Raw genomic sequence first — 23,179 nt, forward strand, 5'->3', positions numbered from 1 at the left:
CTGTCTGATTAGAGTTGGATTCCATTAGAAGCACAGCAGCTTCTATGCTCTTGGAGGGGATGGTGGGATCCTGCCAGTCCCAAGGAATCTGGGCTGAATTGGCCCGAGTCCATTCAGCTAGGGGAGGACTGCCTCCCCACGTTGTCACCACAGGGACCAAAGGGCAGAGAATCTGTTTCCATTTCTCTTAGGAAGACCACAGTCTGCTAACCCATTTCACCTGGGCCCACCTGGATGACAGCTGACCAGTCATCCTGAGCCTCAGGCATGCTAAGGCAGCAGGAGCTCAAGCAGTCTGTTGTGAACAGGGAATAGAGAACCTGCACTCACTGACAGGCAAAGACAAGTGACATTGCATTTAAGGACTCTTGGCCATGGAAGGGAGAGAAGGAAGCCAAGCTTCATACTTGCAGCTGTGGCGCTTTCGAGGCAGGATGAATGGAGTGACTGCATAAGAACTTTATAAGGAGAGAACTCCCAAAGAGAGGAGATTAAAGTATATGAGAGGCTTTCTGGAACTAAAAGTCAATGAAGAACTGAAATTAGTAGTTTGGAGGGTCAAAGGGAAAATATTTCATGATCCAGAGTAATAATGACAATAAATAGGAATAACGAAAATGTGAGGTACTTAGAGGCAGCAAGAACAGATTTATGTATTATTATTTTTTTTCCAAAGGAAAGAGAATTAGGCTTTCTTTGGGCCTCCCCTGTGCAACTCTGGAGGCTGGAAGACAGCGGGCTGGTATCTCCAGACTATTAAAGGGAGAGGCCCCCAAGTCCTCTATATACCCAGCCAAGATGTCAGTGAGGTGCCATTGCAAAAGAAAGCCATTTTCAAACACATGAGGACACAAAACATTTATTAAACGTACCTGAGGAAAATATCCAGTGAAGTTCTCTAACCCAAGGACAATGGAAGCGGAGTAGAGATATGGAGACAGGTAAGGAAGGAGTGTAGGAAACAGGAACGGCACTTTTTTTTTTTGAGACATAGTCTTGCTCTGTTGTCTAGGCTGGAGTGCAGTGGCATGATACCGGCTCACCGAAACCTCCATCTCCCAAATAGTTCAGGTGATTCTCCTGCCTTAGCCTCCCAAGTAGCTGGGATTACAGGTGTGTACCACCAGACCCAGCTAATTTTTGTATATTTAGTAGAGATGGGGTTTCACCATGTTGGCCAGGCTGATCTCGAACTCCTGACCTCAGGTGATCCACCCACCTCAGTCTCTCAAAGTGCTGGGATTACAGGCGTGAGCCACGGCTGGAACAGCACATCTTTTAGTGCATGTAGTTTAATCTCAATGGATTAAACCGCTGTGAGTTGGAATTTCTATTACTAAATTATGAAGAGTTCTAAAAATAAAGGAGATCTGTTGTAAGGGAAAACATGATAATAGGTTGAGACTGAAAATTCTAAACCATTTCTCCAATACCTAAGGCTTTGGGAGGAAGGATGAGAGATTGGGGAAACAAGTGCACTTAAACATAGGGCGCACAGAACATGGACACATGGCTATTCATTGTGTTACAGAAGGAGAGATAAGGGTTCAATTTTTACTATTAGAGATCAGAACTTATATTAGGACTAGATTTGGCTGCCTATAATAATACCTGAATGACAATGGGTTTACACCCTCACATAAAAAAGTAAAAAGATGGGCAGTCTAGGGTTGGTATAGTGGGATCGAAGACATCATGGACCCATGTTCCTTATATCTTGCCCCTCTTCTATCCATAGCAGATTGCCTCCTGACCCAGTGTGGTTGCTTGAGCTCCAGTCATCACATCCGCATTCCAGGATTCAGAGGAGAAAAGGAGGAAGAAGGATGTGCCCCTTCCCTTCTGAGACACTTCTCAGAAGTTTTACATAGCTTTAACATGTGCATCTCCTTGAATAGAGCTTAGCCACACTGAGCTGTAAGGGAACCTAGGGGTGCTTGGCTAAAGATTGGAGCTAAAGAAGACAAGGAGAAAGAAAGGAACTTGGCCTCAAAAGATAATCCCTACCGGGATGCAAGTTACAACAACAGGTTAAATGACAGAAAGGTCACAAAGATGGATAAAACCAGTGTCAGCAAGTGAGTGGGGGAGGTGGGTGCTCCTTGACATTACTGGTGGGAGTCTGAATTGTTCAACTTTTGGGGAACATGATCTGAAAATATCTAATGTTAAAATATCTGTGTCTGGCAATCCAGCAGCGTACTTCTGTGTGTCTCTTCTGCAGAAATAAAGCACCAATGCAAAAAGTGGTACATACAATGCCATTTTCTGCATCATTGTTTATAGTGGCAAAAAGGTGAAGAGAAGGGGAGCACCCATCAGCAGTGTTGGAAAGGAGCCAGCTCTCTATAAATTGGCATGAGAGAAGGCCAGGATATATCGTTAGGTTTAAAAAATCTGCTACCCTACCTGAGGAGCTCTGTCTAATCTCCCTCTCTGATGCTTTCTTTGGCCAGTTGAATACTCAACACCTTTTGAAAATGTAAAGTTTTAGGTGATGTAGTAGCCATAGGCCCTGTCTGTCCCTATTCTGTTAAACCTCCAGCTTCACCATTGACGTGATCTGTCTGGGCCCAGCAGGCATGGAGGCCATGACCCTGGTCTCTGGCATGAGCCCAGCATGGTTACATGTTGCTAGGCAGAAAGGCATGGAGGAATGTGCTCTTGGTGGCTCAAAGTGAGGTGGATGGAAGGGGGAGGGCGTACAAGGAAGGGTGGGTTGATGGCTTCTTATTTGTACATCCCTACTGGGTTTGGCTATAGCAATAAGGATATGTTTTCAAAGTAGGCTTGCTCAGAAAAGGGTTTGCGAGTCATGGAAGCTGTGGGTGGCCACAGCTGTGACAGTCCAGTGAGGAAGATGAACACACACTTCACGACAAATGTTTTGAGTGTTATGGAGAAGTCTAGATGCTCTAAAAGCTGTAGGAGAAGGACCTACCTAGGGTATCACAGGAGATTTCCCACAGGAAGTGACATTTAAATGAGAATGGAAGAGTAGGAAAGAGCCAGGAGTAGAGGAGGGAGGAGGGTTTTAGGGAGACAAACTAGCCCCCGTTTTTGCTGGTGGTGAAAGAAGCAGGCTGGGTGTGGCCAGGGATGTGCCCGAATGACCTTCTGGGACCTGATGTATCCACAGATCTCCCCTTCCTTGGCTGGGCTGTACCTACGGTGGAGCCAATTCTAAGGGCTGGAAGTGGGAGAGGGGGGCAGAGGGTCTGCACTTCAGCACAGAGCATGCTCCCCCGATGGGCTCTGTGATTCTCATTGCTCCCCAGTCCTGCAGGGTCGCTTGTGTCTGTCAAGGCACCTTCTGTCCTTCCAGTCCCTTTGTACTATCCTTGAGCCTTTTGGGACAGCAGAACCAGGCAGCTTGGGTGCTCATGGGGTGGCTTGAGCATCACAGGCTCACTCTGACCTTTCTCCTTTCCATAGTAGGCAGGGGAAGTATTCATTCATTTTTATTGAGAACACAATAGACTATGCTGGGCACTGTGCTGGAAACTGGGGATGAAATAACAGTATTTGAACACATATCCCATGCCAGACACTGTGATCAACACTTATTGCACAGAGATGGCTTCAGTTAAGGAACTTAACACATATAGAGCACTTAGACAAGTGCTTGGCACCCCCAGTACTCCTGAGCGCCAGCTGTTGCTATTAGTTAATCCTTACCACAGCCACATGAGATGGGTACAATCCTATATCCCCACTTTACAGAAGGGGAAATAGAAGCCAAGAGGCACTTGCCACATAGGTGGTAGATGGCAGAGCAGGATTCAAACCCAGGACAGTTGGGCTTCCAAGTCCTGTCCCTCTCTGAGAGTGAGTGAGACAGGCATAGAGGGTGAATGGGATAGACATGACCCTCGCTTTACAGAGCTCTTATGGTTGAGCAGGGAGCAGCCGCATTGGCACGTCAGAGTGACAAGCATTGCAGAGGGCTAAGCAGAGAGCCTGCAGAGGAAGGCCATGGACCCAGGCTGGAGGCCTGTTGGGTGGAGGGGAAGGAAACAGTATTCTAGGTAGAGTCCTCTGTGATCAAAGTCACTTCCTGCTCACCCAAGGGGTACGTTTCATTCGCCTCTGGGCTTCGGCGAGGAGGTACTAGTTCAGTCGTCTGTGTACAAGCTATTAATGATTAATCATTTGAGTGCAGGGGTGTGGCTACTCATCCAAGCCAGTGTTCTAGGATCTTATCTCCCAGGCAGTCCCATTGAGGCTGACCCCTCCTTTTCCAAGCAACCTGTGCCCTGAGGTCCTGTCACACTTCTTTACCATGTGCAAATAGCTTGGGTTATGAATCTGTGCTGCCCAGCCCGCCTCTCACTCCACTTCTGTTGAGTGAGTACATTCAGATGTCATGTTGGACTGTTCCATTGCACAGTTAGAAATAAATAAATGAAGCATCATTATAAACCTATGATTGAAAATCCAAGCCACGTAAATTCTGCTACGATCCTGCCACCTGCCACCCCAACATACTGAATAGTGTTTATGTTTGTGTACTTTTCTTCAGTCCCTGTCCATTGGGCAAGTGTGTATATATATATAATTTTTTTTTTTTTTTTTTTTTTTTTTGAGATGGAGTCTTGCTCTGTCGCCTAGGCTGGAGTGCAGTGGTGCGATCTCGGCTCACTGCAAGCTCCGCCTCCCGGGTTCACGCCATTCTCTTGCCTCAGCCTCCCAAGTAGCTGGGACTACAGGCCTCCCGCCACCATGCCCAGCTAATTTTTTTGTATTTTTAGTAGAGATGGGGTTTCATCGTGTTAGCCAGGATGGTCTCGATCTCCTGACCTCGTGATCCGTCGGGCAGATATATTCTTATGCTGTTGTGTACAAAAGTGCATCTTGTCTCTTGCTTCCTCGGCATGGTTGTATGAAATTGAGTAGCTAGGTGATTGGCCACCAGGTGGTGCTGCAGCACCAGGCACCAGAACGGAACCTGGGAACCGCTGTCTTTAAATACCCAGCTCTGAGCCATCCTTGTGTGTGGAAGTTCATTTTCAGTTTTTTCCCCTAAATGCTGTGCTGCTCATAAATGTTTTCCATACCTATTTCAAAAGAAACCAGAAAATATTGAAGTGTACAAAAATAGAAAGTAAAAGTGCCATACAATAATGCCTTTAAGAGGCAGTGATATAAACAGTTTAGTGAATATCCTTCTATACTTCTATATGTGTGTTCACATGTGTTATAAAGATTTTAAAACATGTTCAAGTGTCATTTTCTCAGTGAGGACTTCTCATATACCCCCCCCCCTTTAAAATTATGACTTTGTCTAGTTGGGGGGGGGTGTTTGTTGGGGAAGGAGGGATGATTAATGGATACAAAGAATAGGAAGAAGATTGGATAAGATCTAGTATTTGATAGCACAGCAGGGTGATTGTAGTCAGTAATAATTGTACATTTAAAAATAACAAAAGGAGTATAATTGGATTGTTTGTAACACAAAGGATAAGTGCTTGAGGTGACAGATACCCCATTTACCCCGATGTGATTATTACACATTGTATACCTATATCAAAATATCCCATATACCCCATAAATATATGCACCTGCTGTGTACCTGCAAAAATTAAAAATAAGTGTAAAAAAGAGAAAATTATGACCTGTCTCCCACCCTGCCTACTTTTCTCTGCTTTACTTTTTTCTTTATCGCTTACCATGAGCTGGCAAGCCTTATCTTTTGCTGAATGATTTACTTAGTGTCTGTTTCCCCTATACTGGGGGTTTTGGGTTTTTTCTTTACTGCTCTATCCCTAACACCTAGGACAGTGCCTGATACATACTAGCTTTTCAGGAAATAGTTATTGAATGAAAGCATTAGAGTGAGTGTGCCCCGAGTTTATGGACATTGCTCTCTGTCAGGAAGTATTGACCTCCCTCACCTTTTTATCTACCGCTTAGTATCCCATTGAATGAATGTGTTCTAACTGTCTTTACTGGAGCACATTTATGTGGTTTTCAAGTGTTTTCCTGGCTTTTTTGTAGCCAGTGTTACAGTCAGTAGCTTTCCTGGAACATATTCTCTGGTTATCTATTTGATGATTTCCTTGCTTTGTTTGAACTCTGGGCTTAGTGCTTTACAAAAAAATAGCTCATATTAATCCTCACACCAACCCTGTAAGAAAGATGCTGCTCTTAGTTTCTCTTTTTCACCTGATGAGAAAGCTGAGGTTTAGAGAGAGCAAACCCCCTGCTCAGGTCCACCCATCTTCCGAGTGTTGAGCCATCCTGTATTAAGGATGTTAATTCATCTTCTGTCATGTGACATCACAAACACCCTTTTCCCAGTTTATTGACTGCCTTTCATTTTTTTCGTGATGTCTTTTCCTGTATAGAAGTTTTAATTTTAATGTAGCTAAATCTGCCAGTAGTTTTCTGGCTTTTGTATCACTCTTAGCAAGGACTTTTTTTTTTTTTACCTCCAAATTATTTTAAAAATTTGATCTGTGTTTTCTTTGGTATTTTTCCTTTTTTTGTTGTTGAAGTCTTGAATCCATCAAAAGTTTATCCTTATATATGATATTGAGTAAGATTTTAAACAAATTCCTCCTTTTCCCAAGTGAATAGTAAATAGTTTCATTAACATTTATTGAAGAATCTATCTTCTCCACTGTTTGAAATGTCTCTTGGTTATATGTTACTCCTCACATATACTGGATCCTGTGTTCTGGACTGTGTCTTGTCCTGCAAATCTGTTCCTCTGTTTCTGTGCCATTTATCATTGACTGTGGCTTCCTGGCAGGATAAGACCCTTCTCACTGTAGTTCTTTTTTGAAAATGTCTTAGCTGTTTTTAATTATTCTTCCAGATGAAATTTTAAATCAATTTGTTGAGTTCCAAAATGAATCCCCTTAGGATTTGGAGTGAACTTGCATTTTATTTATAGATTGATTGGGTGGAATTGATGGCTTTACAATACTGTCTCCTTATTCAAGGGAGTGAAATGTCTCTCCTTTAAGTTTTTTTTTTTATCTTTTAGTAAGGTTTTATAATTTTCTTTAAATGATTTTTGTACATTTATTTTAAAGTTTATTTCTGGATATTTTTCTCTTTTGTTAGTGGGCTCTTGGGCCATTACGCTTTGTAGATGGTTATTGTTTGTACAGAGGAAATTGTTGATTTTATAGCTGGATAGATATCATTCATAGATTTCTCTTTAATCCACTTCCATTTGCTTGAAATCTAGAAATTCTTCATAATTTATAGTTCATTGATGTCATCCTTTTCTGTATTTTAATGCTGCAACAGATTTTTTCCTTTTTTTTTTGAGGTGGAGTCTCACTCGCTTTGTTCCCCAGGCTAGAGTGCAGTGGCACAATCTCAGCTCACTGCAACCTCCACCTCCTGGATTCAAGCGATTCTTCTGCCTCAGCCTCCCAAGTAGCTGGGATCACAGGCATGCACCACCATGCCCGGCTAATTTTTATATTTTTAGTAGAGACAGGGTTTTGTCATGTTGGCCAGGCTGGTTGTGAACTCCTGACCTCAAGTGATTTGCCCTCCTTGGCCTCCCAAAGTACTGGGATTACAGGCGTGAACCACCGCGCCCGGCCTTATGTTTTATTTATTTGGTCCTTTCAGCAGGACCTGGAGAGTGGAAGGCAAATGTGTGGACTCCTCTCATTATCTTCATAGTCTATTAGTCGAGGTTGATGTGAAAGTGTCATCTGTCCCTGTGCCCTTCTGGCACCTCCAACCCACACCATCAACCCTGCAGTGCTCTCCATGGAATATGGGCTGACCCTGAAGAGCCTTTGAAACTGGGCGCAGGTTTTCCGTTTTCCTGCCCCCTGGGGTGTGCCCTTTACTCCTGAAGTCTGTCTCCTACTGCTGCCTAGACTGCTTTCACTCCTTTTCCAACCAGACCTTGCCCACCCTGCCTGTCTCTGTAGACAGCTTCCTTCTTATTTTAAGGGAAGGACCAGGCTGTTCATTATGAAAATTAGGTCGTAGGGCCAGGACTCAATGCTGTTTGTCAACAAGGCCCAATAATGTAATGTGGGTATCCTGTTCTGCCCACTTACCCCTTGCCTCAAGGTTTCTGAGGTACCTCATCGCAGAAGGAACAGCAGCCAAGGAGAACTCAGAGACCCTCATTATGAGCCTGGCACCCCAACACAGGGCCAGGTTGGAGCTGGGTCAAAGCTGGGTTGGAGCAGGTAATGGGCTCGCAGCCCATGAGGGCCTCCCACTTGCCTGAGCTTGATCTGTGTCTGGGTCCCTTACCATCCGCCAGCCAGCAGCAGTGTATGGGACATGCAGGCCTGGTGGGCACCCTTAGGCATGCACGCAGGAGTCAGAGAGGGCTGAGCTCAAGCAGAGGCCCTAGTTCACCACGCATCTCACAACAGCAGTGGAGAGAAGAGAAGGCCTTGAATAGGTGATGATCTTTTGGCACTTAGTGACACTAACGGATGTGGTCCTATCCTGACCTGGCTTGGTACCAGCCAGACCAGTAATGCCTCTGCCTTTGGCAGGATCTAAGAGGGAGGGTAAAGGAGGTCAAGACCCCCTGCTCCCTACATGCCTCCACAGTCCACCTTAGATGGTTTCTGTTTGGCCCACACATAACAGGTGTAAAATACCTGAATGTCAGCACCCAGGGCTGCAGTCCTCCAATAATGGTTTTTCACAGGAAATGTTGAGACCGCTGTTTTTAGACCTGTTCCTAAGGGAGACTGTGGGGAGGGAAATTGGGTGGGGAGGAAGGGTGGGATAGGATATGAGAATATAGAATCCTTAAATTTTTTTTAACTTTTTATTTTGAGATTATTTTAGATTTATAGAAAAGCTGCAAAATAGTACAGAGCTTACATAACCACAGTACTATTATGAAATTAATAGGTACCACACTGTTTACTGAACTACAGAGCTTTTTCAGATGTTACCAGTTTTCCCCACAGTGTCCCTTTTCTGTTTCAGGATCCAGTCTAGGGTCCCTCAGTGCATTCAGCCATTGAGTCTCATCAGTTTCCTCTGGTCTGTGATACTTCCTTAGTCTGTCCAGAAGGTCTCAGCAGAGCCTTAGTGGATGAAATTTAGAGTCTAGTTTTGGTGATTCTATTTATCAAGCCTATAGAGTGAAAGAGTCTCATCCAGCCCTGCAGGTGTTGTTGTAGGTGCCTGGCCTGGCTGGTACTCCCCGTGGACATGAGTCTTCCTGTCCATAGCAGGCACACCAGGAGGCTCCCCACTGCTGCCCTCCTCCAGGTGAGGTATGAGTGGGCCACTGTATTCCTTCCTCCAGTCGCAAGGGAAGCAGCTAACAGGGTCTGACATTTCTCTAAGACTGTCTTTGTCAGGTGTCCTCTCTTTCTCTTGCTTTTTTTTTTTTTTTTTTTTGAGATGGAGTCTCACTCTGTCACCCAGGCTGGAGTGCAGTGGCACAATCTCCGCTCACTGCAACCTCCGCCTCCCGGGTTCAAGCCATTCTCCTGCCTCAGCCTCCCGAGTAGCTGGGATTACAGGTGCTCACCACTACGCCCAGCTAATTTTTTGTATTTTTAGTAGAGACGGGGTTTCGACATGTTAGCCAGGCAGATCTTGAACTCCTGACTTCGTGATTTGCCTGCCTCAGCCTCCCAAAGTGCTGGGATTACAGGCGTGAGCCACTACGCTTGGCCTTTTCTTGCATTTTTAATATTTTGCCCTCTGCTAACTCTTTGAGTCTGAGTGCTTAGAAGTCTTCCTCATGCACCTCAAAACCCCCAGCCTCAATCTGCTGCCCTCATCTCTTGCCTTCCCCTTTTTGCTGTACTTGGCCCTGGGAGAGTCAGGACCATCAGGTCCCATTGTGCATCGGGCCTTCCCTGACACTGCACATAGGGTGCTCTTGCCATCATATCCTCAGGCCTGTTCTCAGGTCTCATCCCAAGTGGTTCTGCAGTACCTTATACCGTGGACTGAATTCTTTCTGCAGTTCCTGCTTTCTGCTTCTGTGTGATAAGGTCGCTCCCTGGGGCAGACATCATCTTCTCTTATCAGTCAGGGTATTTCTTCAGCTTCCGTTTGGAGAAGGGGAAGATGCATTCTGTTCTTCTCCAGCTGGGTATGCTTTAGATATAGGAAAATGTACCTTTTTTAGTGTATTGTTCTGCAAGTTATGACTTAGCTTTTGCAATCACTCTATTAAGAATAAACCATAAAGGGACGGGGTGCAGCAGGGAGACTGCGTAAGAGGCTTTCACAGTAGATGGGAGGTTTTGGTAGCTTTGGATCAAGGTGGAGGGATTGGAGGTGGTGAGACCTAGCCATATTCCACAGAGAGGGATTTTCTCTGTCCATGATGGCCCAGGACAGAGACAGTACCCCTTCTAGTTCCAGACAGTGTTGCCTGCTGATACTCAAAGCAAATGTTCCCTGGATCCTGATTAAGATTGAGGGTTTGGCCAGGCACAGTGGCTCATGCCTCACTCGGGAGGTCGAGACGGGCAGATCACCTGAGGTCAGGAGTTCGAGACCATCCTGGCCAATGTGGCGAAACCCCGTCTCTGCTAAAAATACAAAAATTACCTGGGCGTGGTGGCACACGCCTGTAATCCCAGCTACTTGGGAGGCTGAGGCGGGAGAATTGCTTGAACCTGGGAGACGGAGGTTGCAGTGAGCTGATGAGATTGTGCCACTGCACTCCAGCCTGGGTGAGGGAGCAAGAATCTTGTCTCAAAAAAAAAAAAAAAAAAAAAAAAGATTGAGGGCTTTACAGAGTTAGGAAAAGGAAATGAGGGGTTGGGTTCCTGGCCTGGCTCCTGTGCACTGTGATTCCGAACACACACAAGGGGAAGCTTCACTATTCAGGCTTCCAGAATAGCAGGGCACCTCTGATGCACCCAGGGCTTTTGTGGGTATCTGGTATGTCTGAGGTAGACCACCCTCATTTCTTCACTCTCCCTTTCACCCTCATTTCTTGATGTTCCCTTTAAGCCCACCCCCACAAATATCCCCTGACCTCCCAGTTTCCTAAAATTTGCCTCCTTTCCCTATGGAAGAAATCAGGTCTTGCCAGCTGGTGGCTGCAGGGGAGGATTTTTTCCTCCTTCACCTGTCTTCTGCAGGCACCTTGTTTTGGAAAGGGAGAACCTTCGATTTCCAGAGTAGATTGTAGATGCTCATGTGGGAGATGGGGATGCTCTAGCCAGCCTTTCATAGAGGGTCTAAAAGAAAACTCTCCTGCCAGCCAGAGAATCCTTTCCTGGTTTTCAGAGACATGCATATTCCTCACTCACATTTGTTTCATTGCCTCACCTTCAAATTGATTTCTTGTGGTCTTAGGCTAAGAGAGCATTGTCTGTGCTCACTCCTGCCCTGGAAGGTGAAGTGGTGGTGGAGGGTGTTACCAGAAACAATAGCTGTCATTTCTTGAATCCACGCTACCTGCCAGGCTCTGCACCAGCCACTTCTACATACATCATCTTATTAATCCTTTCAGCCTCCTGTGAGGTAGGTACGGGGGTAGATACAGGATGAGCATCCCAACTCTGAAAATCTGAGTTAAAAAATGCTCCAAAATCTGAGACTTTTTGAATGCTGACATGATGCTCAAAGGAAATGCTCATTGGAGCATTTTGGATTTTGGATTTGGGGATTTGGGATGCTCAGCTGGTAAGATAATACACATATTCCAAAATCCAAAAAATCAGAAATCTGAAACACTTCTGGTCCCAAGCATTTCAAATAAGGGATGCGCAGCCTGTACCATGATTCTCCCCAAAGGAGGAAAGTGGATGTTGGCCAGGTCAAGCAACTGGCCAAGGGCACAAAGTAAGTGAAAGGTGACTGTTCAGATCCTGGTTCTCTGTCCCCTAAGCCACAGGGAGGAGGCTGGCTTCTTTGACTTGCTCTGTAGCTGCCTTGTTTTGTGCTCCTATCAAGCCTGCACTGCAGCTTCTTACCCTGGTGGGGGTGGGGGTTGAGCTACAGGTGACTTTAAGGCCTCCCCAAATCCAGGTGTGCTCTGAGCCTTGTCTATAGATTGAAGGGTAGGTGCTGTGCATAGCCCCTACTATTACTCAAATATATGTAGCTACTGCAGGGATTGTTAATCCAGAGTGTCGGTGAATTTATCATAGTGTTTTGTTACAGAAGGTTTTTTTCCTTAACATGTCAAAAAGAGAACTACATTTTTTTTAGTGTTGAAAGGCGGGTCTCTAGAGTGTGTTTCCCTCTATATTTATATGCCTGTATATCCACATATATCAGAGTATCTGTGTGGGTGTGTGCATTAAGATGCTACCCAACACTGTGAACTGTGTTAACTTTGGGGACAGGGACTAGGTAGGGCCTTTGGGGAAAGCGGACTTTCCTTTTATATTTTATACCTTTTTATCCAGTTTACATAATTCTACTATGCATATGAATTACTTTTCTTTTAAAAATTGAGGCCGGGCACAGTGGCTCATGCCTGTAATCCCAACACTTTGGGAGGCCGAGGTGGGCAGATCACTTGAGGTCTGGAGTTTAAGACCAGCCTGGCCAATATGGTGAAACTCTGTCTCTGCTAAAAATACAAAAAATTACCTGGGCATGGTGGTGCATGCCTGTAGTCCCAGCTACTTGGGAGGCTGAGGCAGGAGAATCGCTCGCTTGAACCTGGGAGGCAGAGGTTGCGGTGAGCTGAGATTGCACCACTGCACTCCAGCCTGGGCAACAGAGTGAGACTCCATCTCAAAAAGAAAAAAAATAAATAAAATAAAATAAAAATTCAGAAAGTCCTCATCCTTGAAAAGGTTAGGCATCCCTGGGCTGGACTATAAATTTCCTGAGGCCAAGGATGGGTTTTCTCCCCTTCTGCCTCCTCAGCTTCAGCATACAGAGCCTGGGACATGGGGGTGCTTGAGAGCGCCTGTCACAGGATGGCTGCCTGTTTGTGCCGGCCCCCACTTCAGCTCTGTAAACATAGGCGCTTCCCTTCCCCAAGAAGACGCTTTTCCTGGCCCTTCTTTCCATGCTTGCTCAATCTCCCAAGTTCTATCCCTTTTTCCTAGTACCTGTGGAGGATCCTGTCTCTAAAGCCAGCCCTCTTTGCTGAGCACTGCTGACTTCTCTCCTCCACGGATGCCCAGCCCCACATGGCATTTTGGACTCAGTGGTGCCTCCTAAGCTCACTATCTCTCCTTTCTTGGGAGAGAGGCCAGAGGTTGGATGCTGAGTGGTGTAGTTTGGAAGGAGTTGAGGAGGGAGCCGGTAAACACTGGAGTGAGTGATGGCCGTTCCAGTCTGACATGTGCTTACGTGGCCAGGCTCTCTTTGAAAGCCTCCAGATGCTGCTACTTGCCAGGAAAGGAGGCTTGGAGAGTTTGGAGAGGGTCAGGAGGAGGTAGAGATAACAGCATGGCCATCCCTGCACAGGGGGGCCTTTCTTGAACTCCTGGCAGGAGGTCCAGACCCAGAGTAATGGGTGCCCTAGTGGGAAACCTTTTGGCAATACAAAATCTGATGTGCTGTGGCTATGGCTGAGTGTGTGTGTGTGTGTGTGTGTGTCTGTGTGCACACGTGTACACTTACAGTTCATGGAGTAGACCGAACAGTTGTTGGAGGGGTTGTGGCAAAATCCTTCTTTGTTACCTTTCTATTTGTCTTTGTCTAGCTTCTGTGCATGACACAGAAAGGAGGAAGAGACGGCTGCGGAGTCGTGGGAGAGCTGCACGTCCACACTGCGGAAGTGGGCTTGGAAATGGTGTTTGGGATCCATTTTCATACTTGTCTGAAACATTTGGAAGAAATCACTTTCTTGTAATTGAGCATTCCTGGATGTGTGTATTTTCTTTGAAACAACCTCCTTAAGCTAGGAAAAAGTGATTATTATGCCTTCTCAGGAGTGGTCTGCATTGGACTGTCTCGTGTTATTTTCTTGGTTTCCTGAACCTGAAACGTTGAAGGAGAATTCTGGAAGATTGGAAGGAAACCAAGGTTGCATATGGGATTTTCCTTTCCCTCTTCAGGAGTCCCCCCACACAAGACCAGATTCTGTCATAAGCAGAAAAAAGAGATGTGGGATTGTACTGTGGTTCTGATACAACTGCCACGTTCTTAAGAAGTTACATCATGAGAATCACTTTTTCTCCTGCAGTGTTTTGGTTTCCAGGGAGGAATTAGCAGCCAGAGTATGTGTGTGCATGTACACGTGCATGTGTGTGTGCGTGTGTGTATGTGTAAGGTGAGAGAGGCAGAAGGAGGGCAGAAAGAATGGCGTTTTTGGTGCGGTGCAAACTAATTTGCCCAAACTGAAAAAGCTGGTGCTCTCACCATTATGCCAGGCTACCTCCCTGTGTAGTAGATGACACAGCTGATGTAGATGTATAAAAATGTAGCCCCTACAATTTAATTTATCTCTCTGAGCCTCAGTTGCCTCATCTGTAAAATGGGTCTTAATGTATATAAATCCTTTCACCTAACACAAAGTAAGTGTCTGATAAATTGTCTCAATGACAATGATCAGACTGTGTATGAGCTCCTAGAGGCTTGTGCGACTCCCCTGCACAGAGCAGGGCTTGGGAAAATTGTACAGAGTTTGCTGAGTGGATGAGGGAGTGAACAGGAGGCAAGATGCTGTTGCTATATTGTGGTGTTAGTTCCATCTGTGAAAGGATAAATTCCATGGGGAGTCCTGCCTATCTTATTTGCTGCTGTGTCCCCAGAGCCCATTTAATGTGTGACGGACGTGGGACTGGGGAAGGTGGGAGAGGACACCTGCCACTCATGCCCCAGCATGCTGGTATCCCACCTGTCCCTTTGTTCCCCTGTGCATCCACACATGCCCAGCGCCCTCCACACACTGCCCACACTTTACTTGGAGCCTCTCATTCATCCTTTAAGACCCAGCTCAGTGGTTCTTCTCGGCGATGTCTTCTTTGACCCCCAAAGGCATTGGTCACCCACTTCTTTGTGCTCCAGTGAACCGCCTAGTGGGTGGGTGTTGAATAAACAAATGAATGAATTACCAAGCAGTGTGTGGCGGTTAGGCCCCCATCTACTCATTCATAACAGCTTCAAACTTAGAAGGCATCCTTGGTTCCTCTCTCTTCTTTTCCCCCTGCATGCAGTCCATCAGTAAGTCTTGTCTGTGCAACCTCCAGAACATCTCCTGGATCCATTCCCCATGAATCCAAGCTGCTGCCATCTATTACCTCCTAACTGACTTAACTGCCTCCATTTTGGCCTTTCCAATGTAGTTCTCCACAAAGTATCCAAAGTGATCTTCCAAAACAGTGCCGATCAGATCATGTCACTCCCCTGCTCAACACTCTCTAGCACAGCCAGGCATGGTGGCTTATGCCTGTAATCCCAGCACTTTTGGAGGCCAAAGCAGGTGGATCACTTGAGGTCAGGAGATCAACTCCAGCCTGGCCAATGTGGTGAAACCCCATCTCTACTAAAAATACAAAAATTAGCCGGGCATGGTAGTGGGCACCTATAATCCCAGCGCCTGTAATCCCAGCTATTCGGGAGGCTGAGGCAGGAGAATTGCTTGAACCCGGGAGGTGAATGTTGCAGTGAGCCAAGATTGCGCCACTGCACTCCAGCCTGGGACCTGGGTGACAGAGTGAGACTCTGTCTGTCTCAAAAGGAAGAACCTCTCTAGCATCCCCTCCAGTATACTCCAGATGAAACCCCAGCTCATCACCATGGCCTACAAGGGCATTCATGCCCTGGCCCCAGCCTGTCTGTCGACTGCTTCCAGGTGACTCAGCTCCAGCCATGGCCTTCTCCCTCCATCATAAACCTGCTAGGCTCATGTGCATCTCAGGGCCTTTGCACTTGCTGTTCCCTCTGCAAGGAATACTCATATTCCCACTGGTTTGTATGGCTGCCTCCTTCCTAAGGTTTCAGCTCACATATCGCATCTGTAGAGAGTCCTTCCTTGACCATCCTGGCGAATATCATCTTCCACCCTATTTCATTTCTTTAAGGTATTTATCAGTATCTTAAGTTACTTTCTTTGTTATGTGCATTTTCTGACTCCCTATCTAGAATATAAGTTCCGTGGCAGCAGGGACCTTCTATGCCTGCCCACCTCGTGTGCCCTGTGCCTGGGACAGAGGTTCTTGACCAGAGTATCTATGAATTTGGATGGAAAAAATGACATTCATTAACTTTGAACTGAAATTTAGCATTTCTCTCATTTATTAATATAGACAGTGAACCACAGTAATATTAACAGTACCTGAGACTTGGTCACCAGTAGAAATCTCAGACATTTTCATGTCACATAACATTTGTGGGCAACTCAGAATATCTGTGCTCATAACTACTTTGAAATTATGGTAATTATTAGACTCCCCAACAGTTCTTGTTATTGAATACAATAATAAAGATATATATATTCCCTTACATAAAGAAATACATATATTACTACATAACAAATTATTTAAAAAACAATTTAATATATTTTAATATAATTTTTTGGTATAATTTTATGCATTTAAAAACATTTCTATGAGAAGGAGCCCGGAGGCTTCACCAGACTGCCAGAAGGGTCTAAGACACAAAATCGTTAGCAACTGTTGGTTAGGACAGTGTCTAGCATGAGGTAGGGGCACAGTGAGTGAATGAATAGTGTGTGTCTTCCCCTTTCCAGTGAGCCAATGCATTTCCAGGGTCAGATATCCCGTGGATTGGCATGAACTTGATGTTTAGGAACGAGCTTTGGTCAAGGTCTTGTGGAAATCTACTCTAACTGCCTGATGCTGACAGAGAGGCATTTATCGCTGGGCCCCGGGCTGCTCTCCTTTTCTTTCAGACACAGGCTCTTTCTTCAGTTCCTGCCTGTGCATCTGCTTCCTCTCCCTGCTTTCATCCCTCTGACCACACTGTCCCTGCATGGGGCCACTGTCTACTCCCGAGGGTGTGGCACCTTAGCTTAGTTGACCAGCAGAGACTTAATATCTCAGGGTCCTGAGTTCCTAGGAGAACCAGGGGGCACCCTGGTCTAGTCATTCTGGCTTAGGAAGCACAGTTCCCTATCTTCAGGGCCCTACTCTGGGTAGGGAAGCCGTTCTCAGGGAGGGGCTAGGCCAGGCTGACCCCCTCAATGGCAGTCTGCTCCCTGATACAGAACTGGGGGCTCAGCCAGGCCTCAGGGACTGAAGTTGGATGGGTGGGGGTTTCTCTGAGCCTTGAAAAGGACAGTCCGTTGTACTAGATCCTGTACTTTCCTAGCATGTGAAGTATCACTTGTCTGAGAGTCGCTGCCCATAAATTCAGCCATTTCTGTCAGGGGTGAGACATGCCGGAGTCAGACTGGAAACAAGTGCTCCGTCTTTCCTTCTAGGTCAGTCCTCCCATGGAAAGCATAATGGGTAACACACTACGGCTGCCATACTTCATCTGTAGGTGGGGTGGGCCACCGTGGGAGGATGGGCAGGTTGACAGGACTCCTGTACTTGGACCCCTGGACTCAGCTATGCTCCCTGGGGAGCCTGGAACCCACTGCTGGTGATCCCCTTCCCATCAGTGGGAGCCCATGGTTTTACAAAGCATGATACTGTTCTTTCTCAAACACTTAAAGTTAATTTTTTGTTTGTTTTAGGAAAAAAGGATAGGTATAAATGAATAGAAAATTGTATGATAACACTGACACCAATAGTAACTGATAATCTTGATTGAGTACTTGCCCTATGTCCGGCCCTGATGGAGCATTTTAAACACGTTTCCTCATCCAGTGCTCACCTGGACTCTTGCAAGAGGCAGTGTCAGGGATGATGAAGAGCCCAGGCCTTGGCATTGACTGACCAGGGTTTGTACCTCCCAGTCCTGCCACTAACTCACAGCAAGTCACATTACCTCACTGTGCTTCCATTTCCCTGAAGTCTGTAGTCTTTACCTCATGGGGCTGTCGTGACAATTAAATGAGCTAATCATGTGATGCTTTGCCCGGTGCCTTGCACAGCACCTGCACTCATTTTAGTGCTGGTGTTGGTGTGTGGAGCGGAGCCACCCAGTGAAGCTGAAGAAGTGGGTAGCGTGGTGGTGCCCTTCAGGTGGGCAGAGGGTGTGCGCTGATGGCCAGTGACAGAAGAGGGCCTGAGGACTGTGTTGAAGGGCTGTGAGACTTGAGAATTCAGTTGTTAGGAAAGCAGGGAGAGCAAGGCCTCTCGTTTGGGCCAGGCTGAGCAGTTTGAGCTCCATGTCTGGGCTCCCCTTGGGAAGAGCTACAGAGTGCCAGGCACACCCAGAAAGGAGTCAAACCCACTTCAGCCTGGGCCCAAGACAGGCTGGATCCCCTCAAAGAGAATCAAGCTGGCTGTCTTCCATTTGGTCTCCTGTGGTGACTCTCTGTTAGGCCTGGATTGAGTCACTTTAATCCTGTTTGAACTGATCTGAACAGGTTCCATCCATACCAGCTGGTTTGTTCTGGCTTAGAACAGACAGGCTGAGTTGGTCAGCCTTATACTGCCTTTGAATCTTGAGCTGGATTTACTTTTAGTCTCAGTTTTTGGTTTCCCATTTTGAAGTATATGGGTTTTTCATGGGAGTTTCTGTTGGAGGGTCCCAGCCACTCCATCCTGGGAAGCCTTTCCTTGCCTCCAGAGGCTGTTTTCCTCCTCTCAGTGCCGTCTCTTCTGCACTAGACATTCCTCAAAGTTTTTTGCTTATTAATAGTATCCTGGCTAAGTGTGGTGACTCATGCCTATCTATAATCCCAGCGCTTTGGGAGGTGAAGGTGGGAGGATCACTTGAGCCCAGCCTCAAGACTAGCCTGGGCAGTGTAGTGAGACTTCATTTCTACAAAAAATAGAAAAAAATAGCTGGGCATGGTGGCACGTGCCTGTAATCCCAACTGCATGGGAGGCTGAGGATCCCTTCAGCCCAGGAGTTTGAGGTTGCATTGAGCTATGATTGCAGCACTGCAGTCCAAACTGGGAAACAGAGCTGTCTCTTTAAAAAAAAAAAAAAAAATTTATATATATATATATATATATATATATATATATATATAAAATATATATAAAATTTCAAGAGGAATGGGGGAGGGAAGAGTTAAACATGTAAGTTCAGATCACCATCATGAAACAGAGCTGAAGGTGCTTTTTTATTGTAGTATAATTTATATTTCATAAAACCCACCCCTTCTAATGGTATAATTGTATGATTTTTAGGGAATTTTTAGAGCTAACTGCCACCACAATCCAGTTTTAGAACATTTCCATCCCTCAGAAACTCCTGTGTCCTTGTGTAGTCAGTTCTGCCCCTGCCCCTGGCCCACCAGTGATGTGCACTTTTGTCGCTCTAAATTTGCCTTTTCTGGACATTTCCTAAAAATGGAATCACACAGTACATTCCTTTTCATCTGTCTTCTTTCCCCGAGCATGTGTTTTAAGGTTTGTTGGTGAGGTGGCTGTATCAGCGCGTCACCTCTCTGTTTTGCTGGGTAGTGCTCCATCCTGCAGTGTGTCGACTGAATTCTCTGTCCGTTTACCAGGTGACGAACATTTGGAGGGTTTGTAGCTTTTGGCTTTTATGAATAATGGTGCTATACGCATTCTTGTTCATGTCTGTGTGGACATATGTTTTCTTTTTTTAGGTAGATACCTAGGAGTAGAATTACTGGGTCATGTGATAAATTTATATTTAACTTTTTAAGAGAATACCAAATGATCTTTCAAAGTGGCTGTGCCATTCTGCCTTCCCACCAGCAACACATGAGGGTTCCGTCTCTGCACATTTTTGCCAATACTTGTTATGGCCTGTTGTTGCTGTTTTCTTTTGTTTTTAATTATAGCCATCCTAGTAGGTGTGATGTGGTATCTCATTATGGTTTCATTTGTGTTTCCCTGATGGCATTTCTCTTGTTAGCCATTCATGTATCTTCTTCTTCTTTTTTTTTTTTTTTGAGGTGGAGTCTCACTCTGTTGCTCAGGCTGGAGTGTAGTGTGCAACCTCTGCTCACTGCAACCTCCGCTTCTTGGGTTCAGGCGATTCCCCTGCCTCAGCCTCCTAAGTAGCTGGGATTACAGGCATGTGCCACCACATCTGACTGATTTTTGTCTTTTTAATAGAGATGGGGATTCATCATGTTGGCCAGACTGGTCTCAAACTCCCGACCTCAGGTGGTCTGCCCACTTTGGCCTTCCAAAGTGCTGGGATTACAGGTGTGAGCCACTGTGCCTGGCCCATATATCTTCTTTTGTGAAATGTCTGTTCAAATCTTTTGTGGAGCTGCTTTTTAAACCTGCACCTGTTGTGGATCTGTGGTTCTTGGTGATGGCAAACATGGCTTCTCTCAGGACAAAAATGACTAACAAATAAGACTTCTCAGCCCGTCTCCTCTCCTTGCTCATGAAAGAGGACTTTGGCCTCTCCAGCTCAGCTGTTTCTCTAAGGAAAAACTTTACCTGACCAGTTCTTTTTTTTTTTTTTTCTTTTTCACTATGAAAATTATCAAGCACTTGGAAAAGTGCAGAGACTGGTACAATGAACTCCTCTATACCCTCTTGTCTAGATTCAGCCGTTGTTATCATGCTGCCATATTTGCCTTGTCTCTACTCACATATATTTTGCTGACCCATTTGAACCTAAGTTTTAAACTCACTTTACGTCTATATGTTGACACACACCTCACTAAGGATAAAGACCTTTTCCTACTTAACCACTGCACTGTTATCATACTTAGGAGAATTGATAGCAAGTCAGTGGTACCCTCTAAGATCCATAGTCAGCTTTCCCCAGTTGATTCCCAAGTGTTGTTTATAGGGCAGGCTAGTTCTTCTGAGTGTTCTTGGGAAGAATGGGAAGGTAGAAGGCTCACAGGATAGGACTGAGGAGGGGATAACTGAAGTGGATATATTGTATTGGAGCAACTTTGAGGGATGAGAGAAGAGTCATTGTCAGCACTGGAGATGTACCAGGAGAGAGTCTGGGTCATTTGGACGTCCTCTTTGGTTGCTTGCCCCTGTTTCTTCCCTTTCTTCCCCTCCCTCCCTCCCTCTCTCCCTCCCTTCCTCCCTTCCTTCCTCCCTTCCTTCCTTCCTTCCTTCCCTCCCTCCCTCCCTTCCTTCCTTCCTTTCTTCCTTTTTTTTTTTGATGGAATCTTGCTCTGTCGCCAGGCTGGAGTGCAGTGGTGAGATCTTGGCTCACTGCAACCTCCGCCTTCCGGGTTCAAGCGATTCTCTTGCCTCAGCCTCCCAAGTAGCGGGGACTACAGGCGCCTGCCACCATGCCCGGCTAATTTTTATGTGTTTCGTAAAGACGGGGTTTCACCATGTTGGCCAGGCTGGTCTCGAACTCCTGACTTCAAGTGATCTGCCCACCTCAGCCTCCGAAAGTGCTGGGATTACAGGTGTGAGCCACTGTGCCCGGCTGCCCTTGTTTCTTTGACAGCCTACTGCTGTGTGCCGGGCCCTGTGACTGAGGGACCTGGGAGGATTACAGATGGAGTCAATATCATCAGGCTGACTTTTTCTTCTTTTTGAGCTACCTCCAAAGACTGGAGTCAACTGCAATTATCCAGGCAAATCATTTTTCTCAGTGACCTTTGGGCTAGATCTTGCTCTCCAGGACTGATTTTCACATAGGCATCACAGATTCGGCATTTCCCAAATCAAATTCATCATCCTTCCCCCAAATCTGCTATGTCATCTCTGTTCCTTCCTTGAAGAAGGACACACCATCCTTCTGGTACCTCATGCCAAAAACCATCTCATCCTCAGCTGGTACTTCTGCCTTCCTCCACTTCAGTGCCTGGGGAGTCTCTGTCCTTCCTGTCTCTCAGTCTCTTTCCTCTCTGACTTGACTGCCGCAGCCTCAGCTCAGGGGCCCTTCCTTACCTCTTGCCTGGATAACTGCAGTTGGTTCCAGTCTTTGTCTTCTCCTCGCCTTCCTCCCAACCCCCTCCTTACTCTCCTGGTCACTTGCCACTAAAAAGCTGTCAGTGGCCACAGCTTTCTGTGTTCAGTGATGTGGTAAATGCTCTTCTAGAGATGTGTGCACTTGGGTGACAGAACAGCTGGCTCTGTTTTGGGTTGTTCAGGCATGATAGCCAGAAGAAGGGACATTTGAGCAGGGTCTTGAATGATGACAGGGTGACAGGGTGGCAGGTTGGCATGAACAAAGCCATCAAATAATGAGATCTCTGCCTCCCTGTGCCTCAGTTTCCCCACATGCAATAGGGTGTAATGATAGGACCTACTTCAGGATTTTTGGGTTAGATGAGCTAATGTATGCCAAGCATGGCATATAGTACTATATGGGGTTAGCTATTACCCAGGTTATTATTGATGAAGAAGTGTGGTGCCAGGGGAACACAAGAGAATTTGCTTGTCTTCTTCACCCTGCCTTTGTTTTAAAAGAAAAATCAAGGCTGGATGCGGTGGCTCACACCTGTAATCCTAGCACTTTGGAAGGCCCAGGTGGGAGGATTGCTTGAGCTCAGGAGTTTGAGACCAGCTAGGCAACATAGCAAGACCCCACCTCCACAAAAAAATTAGTGGGGCGTGGTGGCACATGCCTGTAGTCCCAGCAACTCGGGAGACTGAGGTGGAAGGATCACCTGAGCCCGGGAGGTTGAGGCTGCAGTGAGCCATGATTGAGCCACTGCACTCCAGTCTGGGTGACAGAGCAAGACCCCATCTCAAAATAAATAAGACAAAGATCACAAACTCTAGTGTCTGCAAGGGCCAGGCACGCACTGAAATGGTCGCACAAGCCAACTGGGGACTCAAAAGCCCTGCTCCAATCCAAGGGGCAGCCGCCACTCAGCTGGCTGATGGTCACCATACAGTAAAATGGGACCTGTATTGCCAGAAAAGTCAGAAATCCAGAATTCTATGTGAAATCTTCCAATTTTTAAATGTTGGTTATTAATTTTAAAAATATTAATATCCTGTACAAGCCCATCAAACTGTATCTGTGGGCCATAGTTAGCCTGAAAGCCACTAGCTTATGACCTTTCTTTAAAGGTCTCCTCTGAGATGATCTGGTCAAGTCTGGTACAACTTTTGCCTGGGGGTGGGGATAAATTTGTTTTGAAGACTGGTTTTTATGAGCCCCTTTGCCTTGCAGGACTTCTCCAGACAGGTTATGTTACCTGCAGAGGCTGCCCTGAAGCTCCCTGTGGCCTGGAGACTATGTACAAGAGGAATGGTCTGATGGCTAGCGTGTTGGTCACCTCTGCCACTCCACAGGTACTGAGGCTGCAAGAATCGGGACAGTGGGTAGAGGGGTCTCCTTTCAG

General features: G+C 46.2%; 1 protein-coding gene across 9 annotated transcripts in view; it reads left to right on the forward strand.

The window, feature by feature from the left end:
• RALGPS1 (Ral GEF with PH domain and SH3 binding motif 1) overlaps positions 1-23,179 on the forward strand; it is a 306,650-nt gene that overhangs the window by 21,084 nt on the left and 262,387 nt on the right. For all 9 annotated transcript variants that reach the window (XM_054500760.2, XM_054500761.2, XM_054500765.2 and 6 more), the window contains exon 2: positions 23,008-23,129. In XM_054500760.2, coding sequence (XP_054356735.1) covers positions 23,073-23,129 — 57 coding nt within the window. In that variant the 5' untranslated portion in view covers positions 23,008-23,072. The remainder of the gene's footprint in view (positions 1-23,007; positions 23,130-23,179) is intronic.

The sequence above is a fragment of the Pongo pygmaeus genome, chromosome 13 (assembly GCF_028885625.2).
Source record: "Pongo pygmaeus isolate AG05252 chromosome 13, NHGRI_mPonPyg2-v2.0_pri, whole genome shotgun sequence".
NCBI classification, from domain to species: domain Eukaryota; kingdom Metazoa; phylum Chordata; class Mammalia; order Primates; family Hominidae; genus Pongo; species Pongo pygmaeus.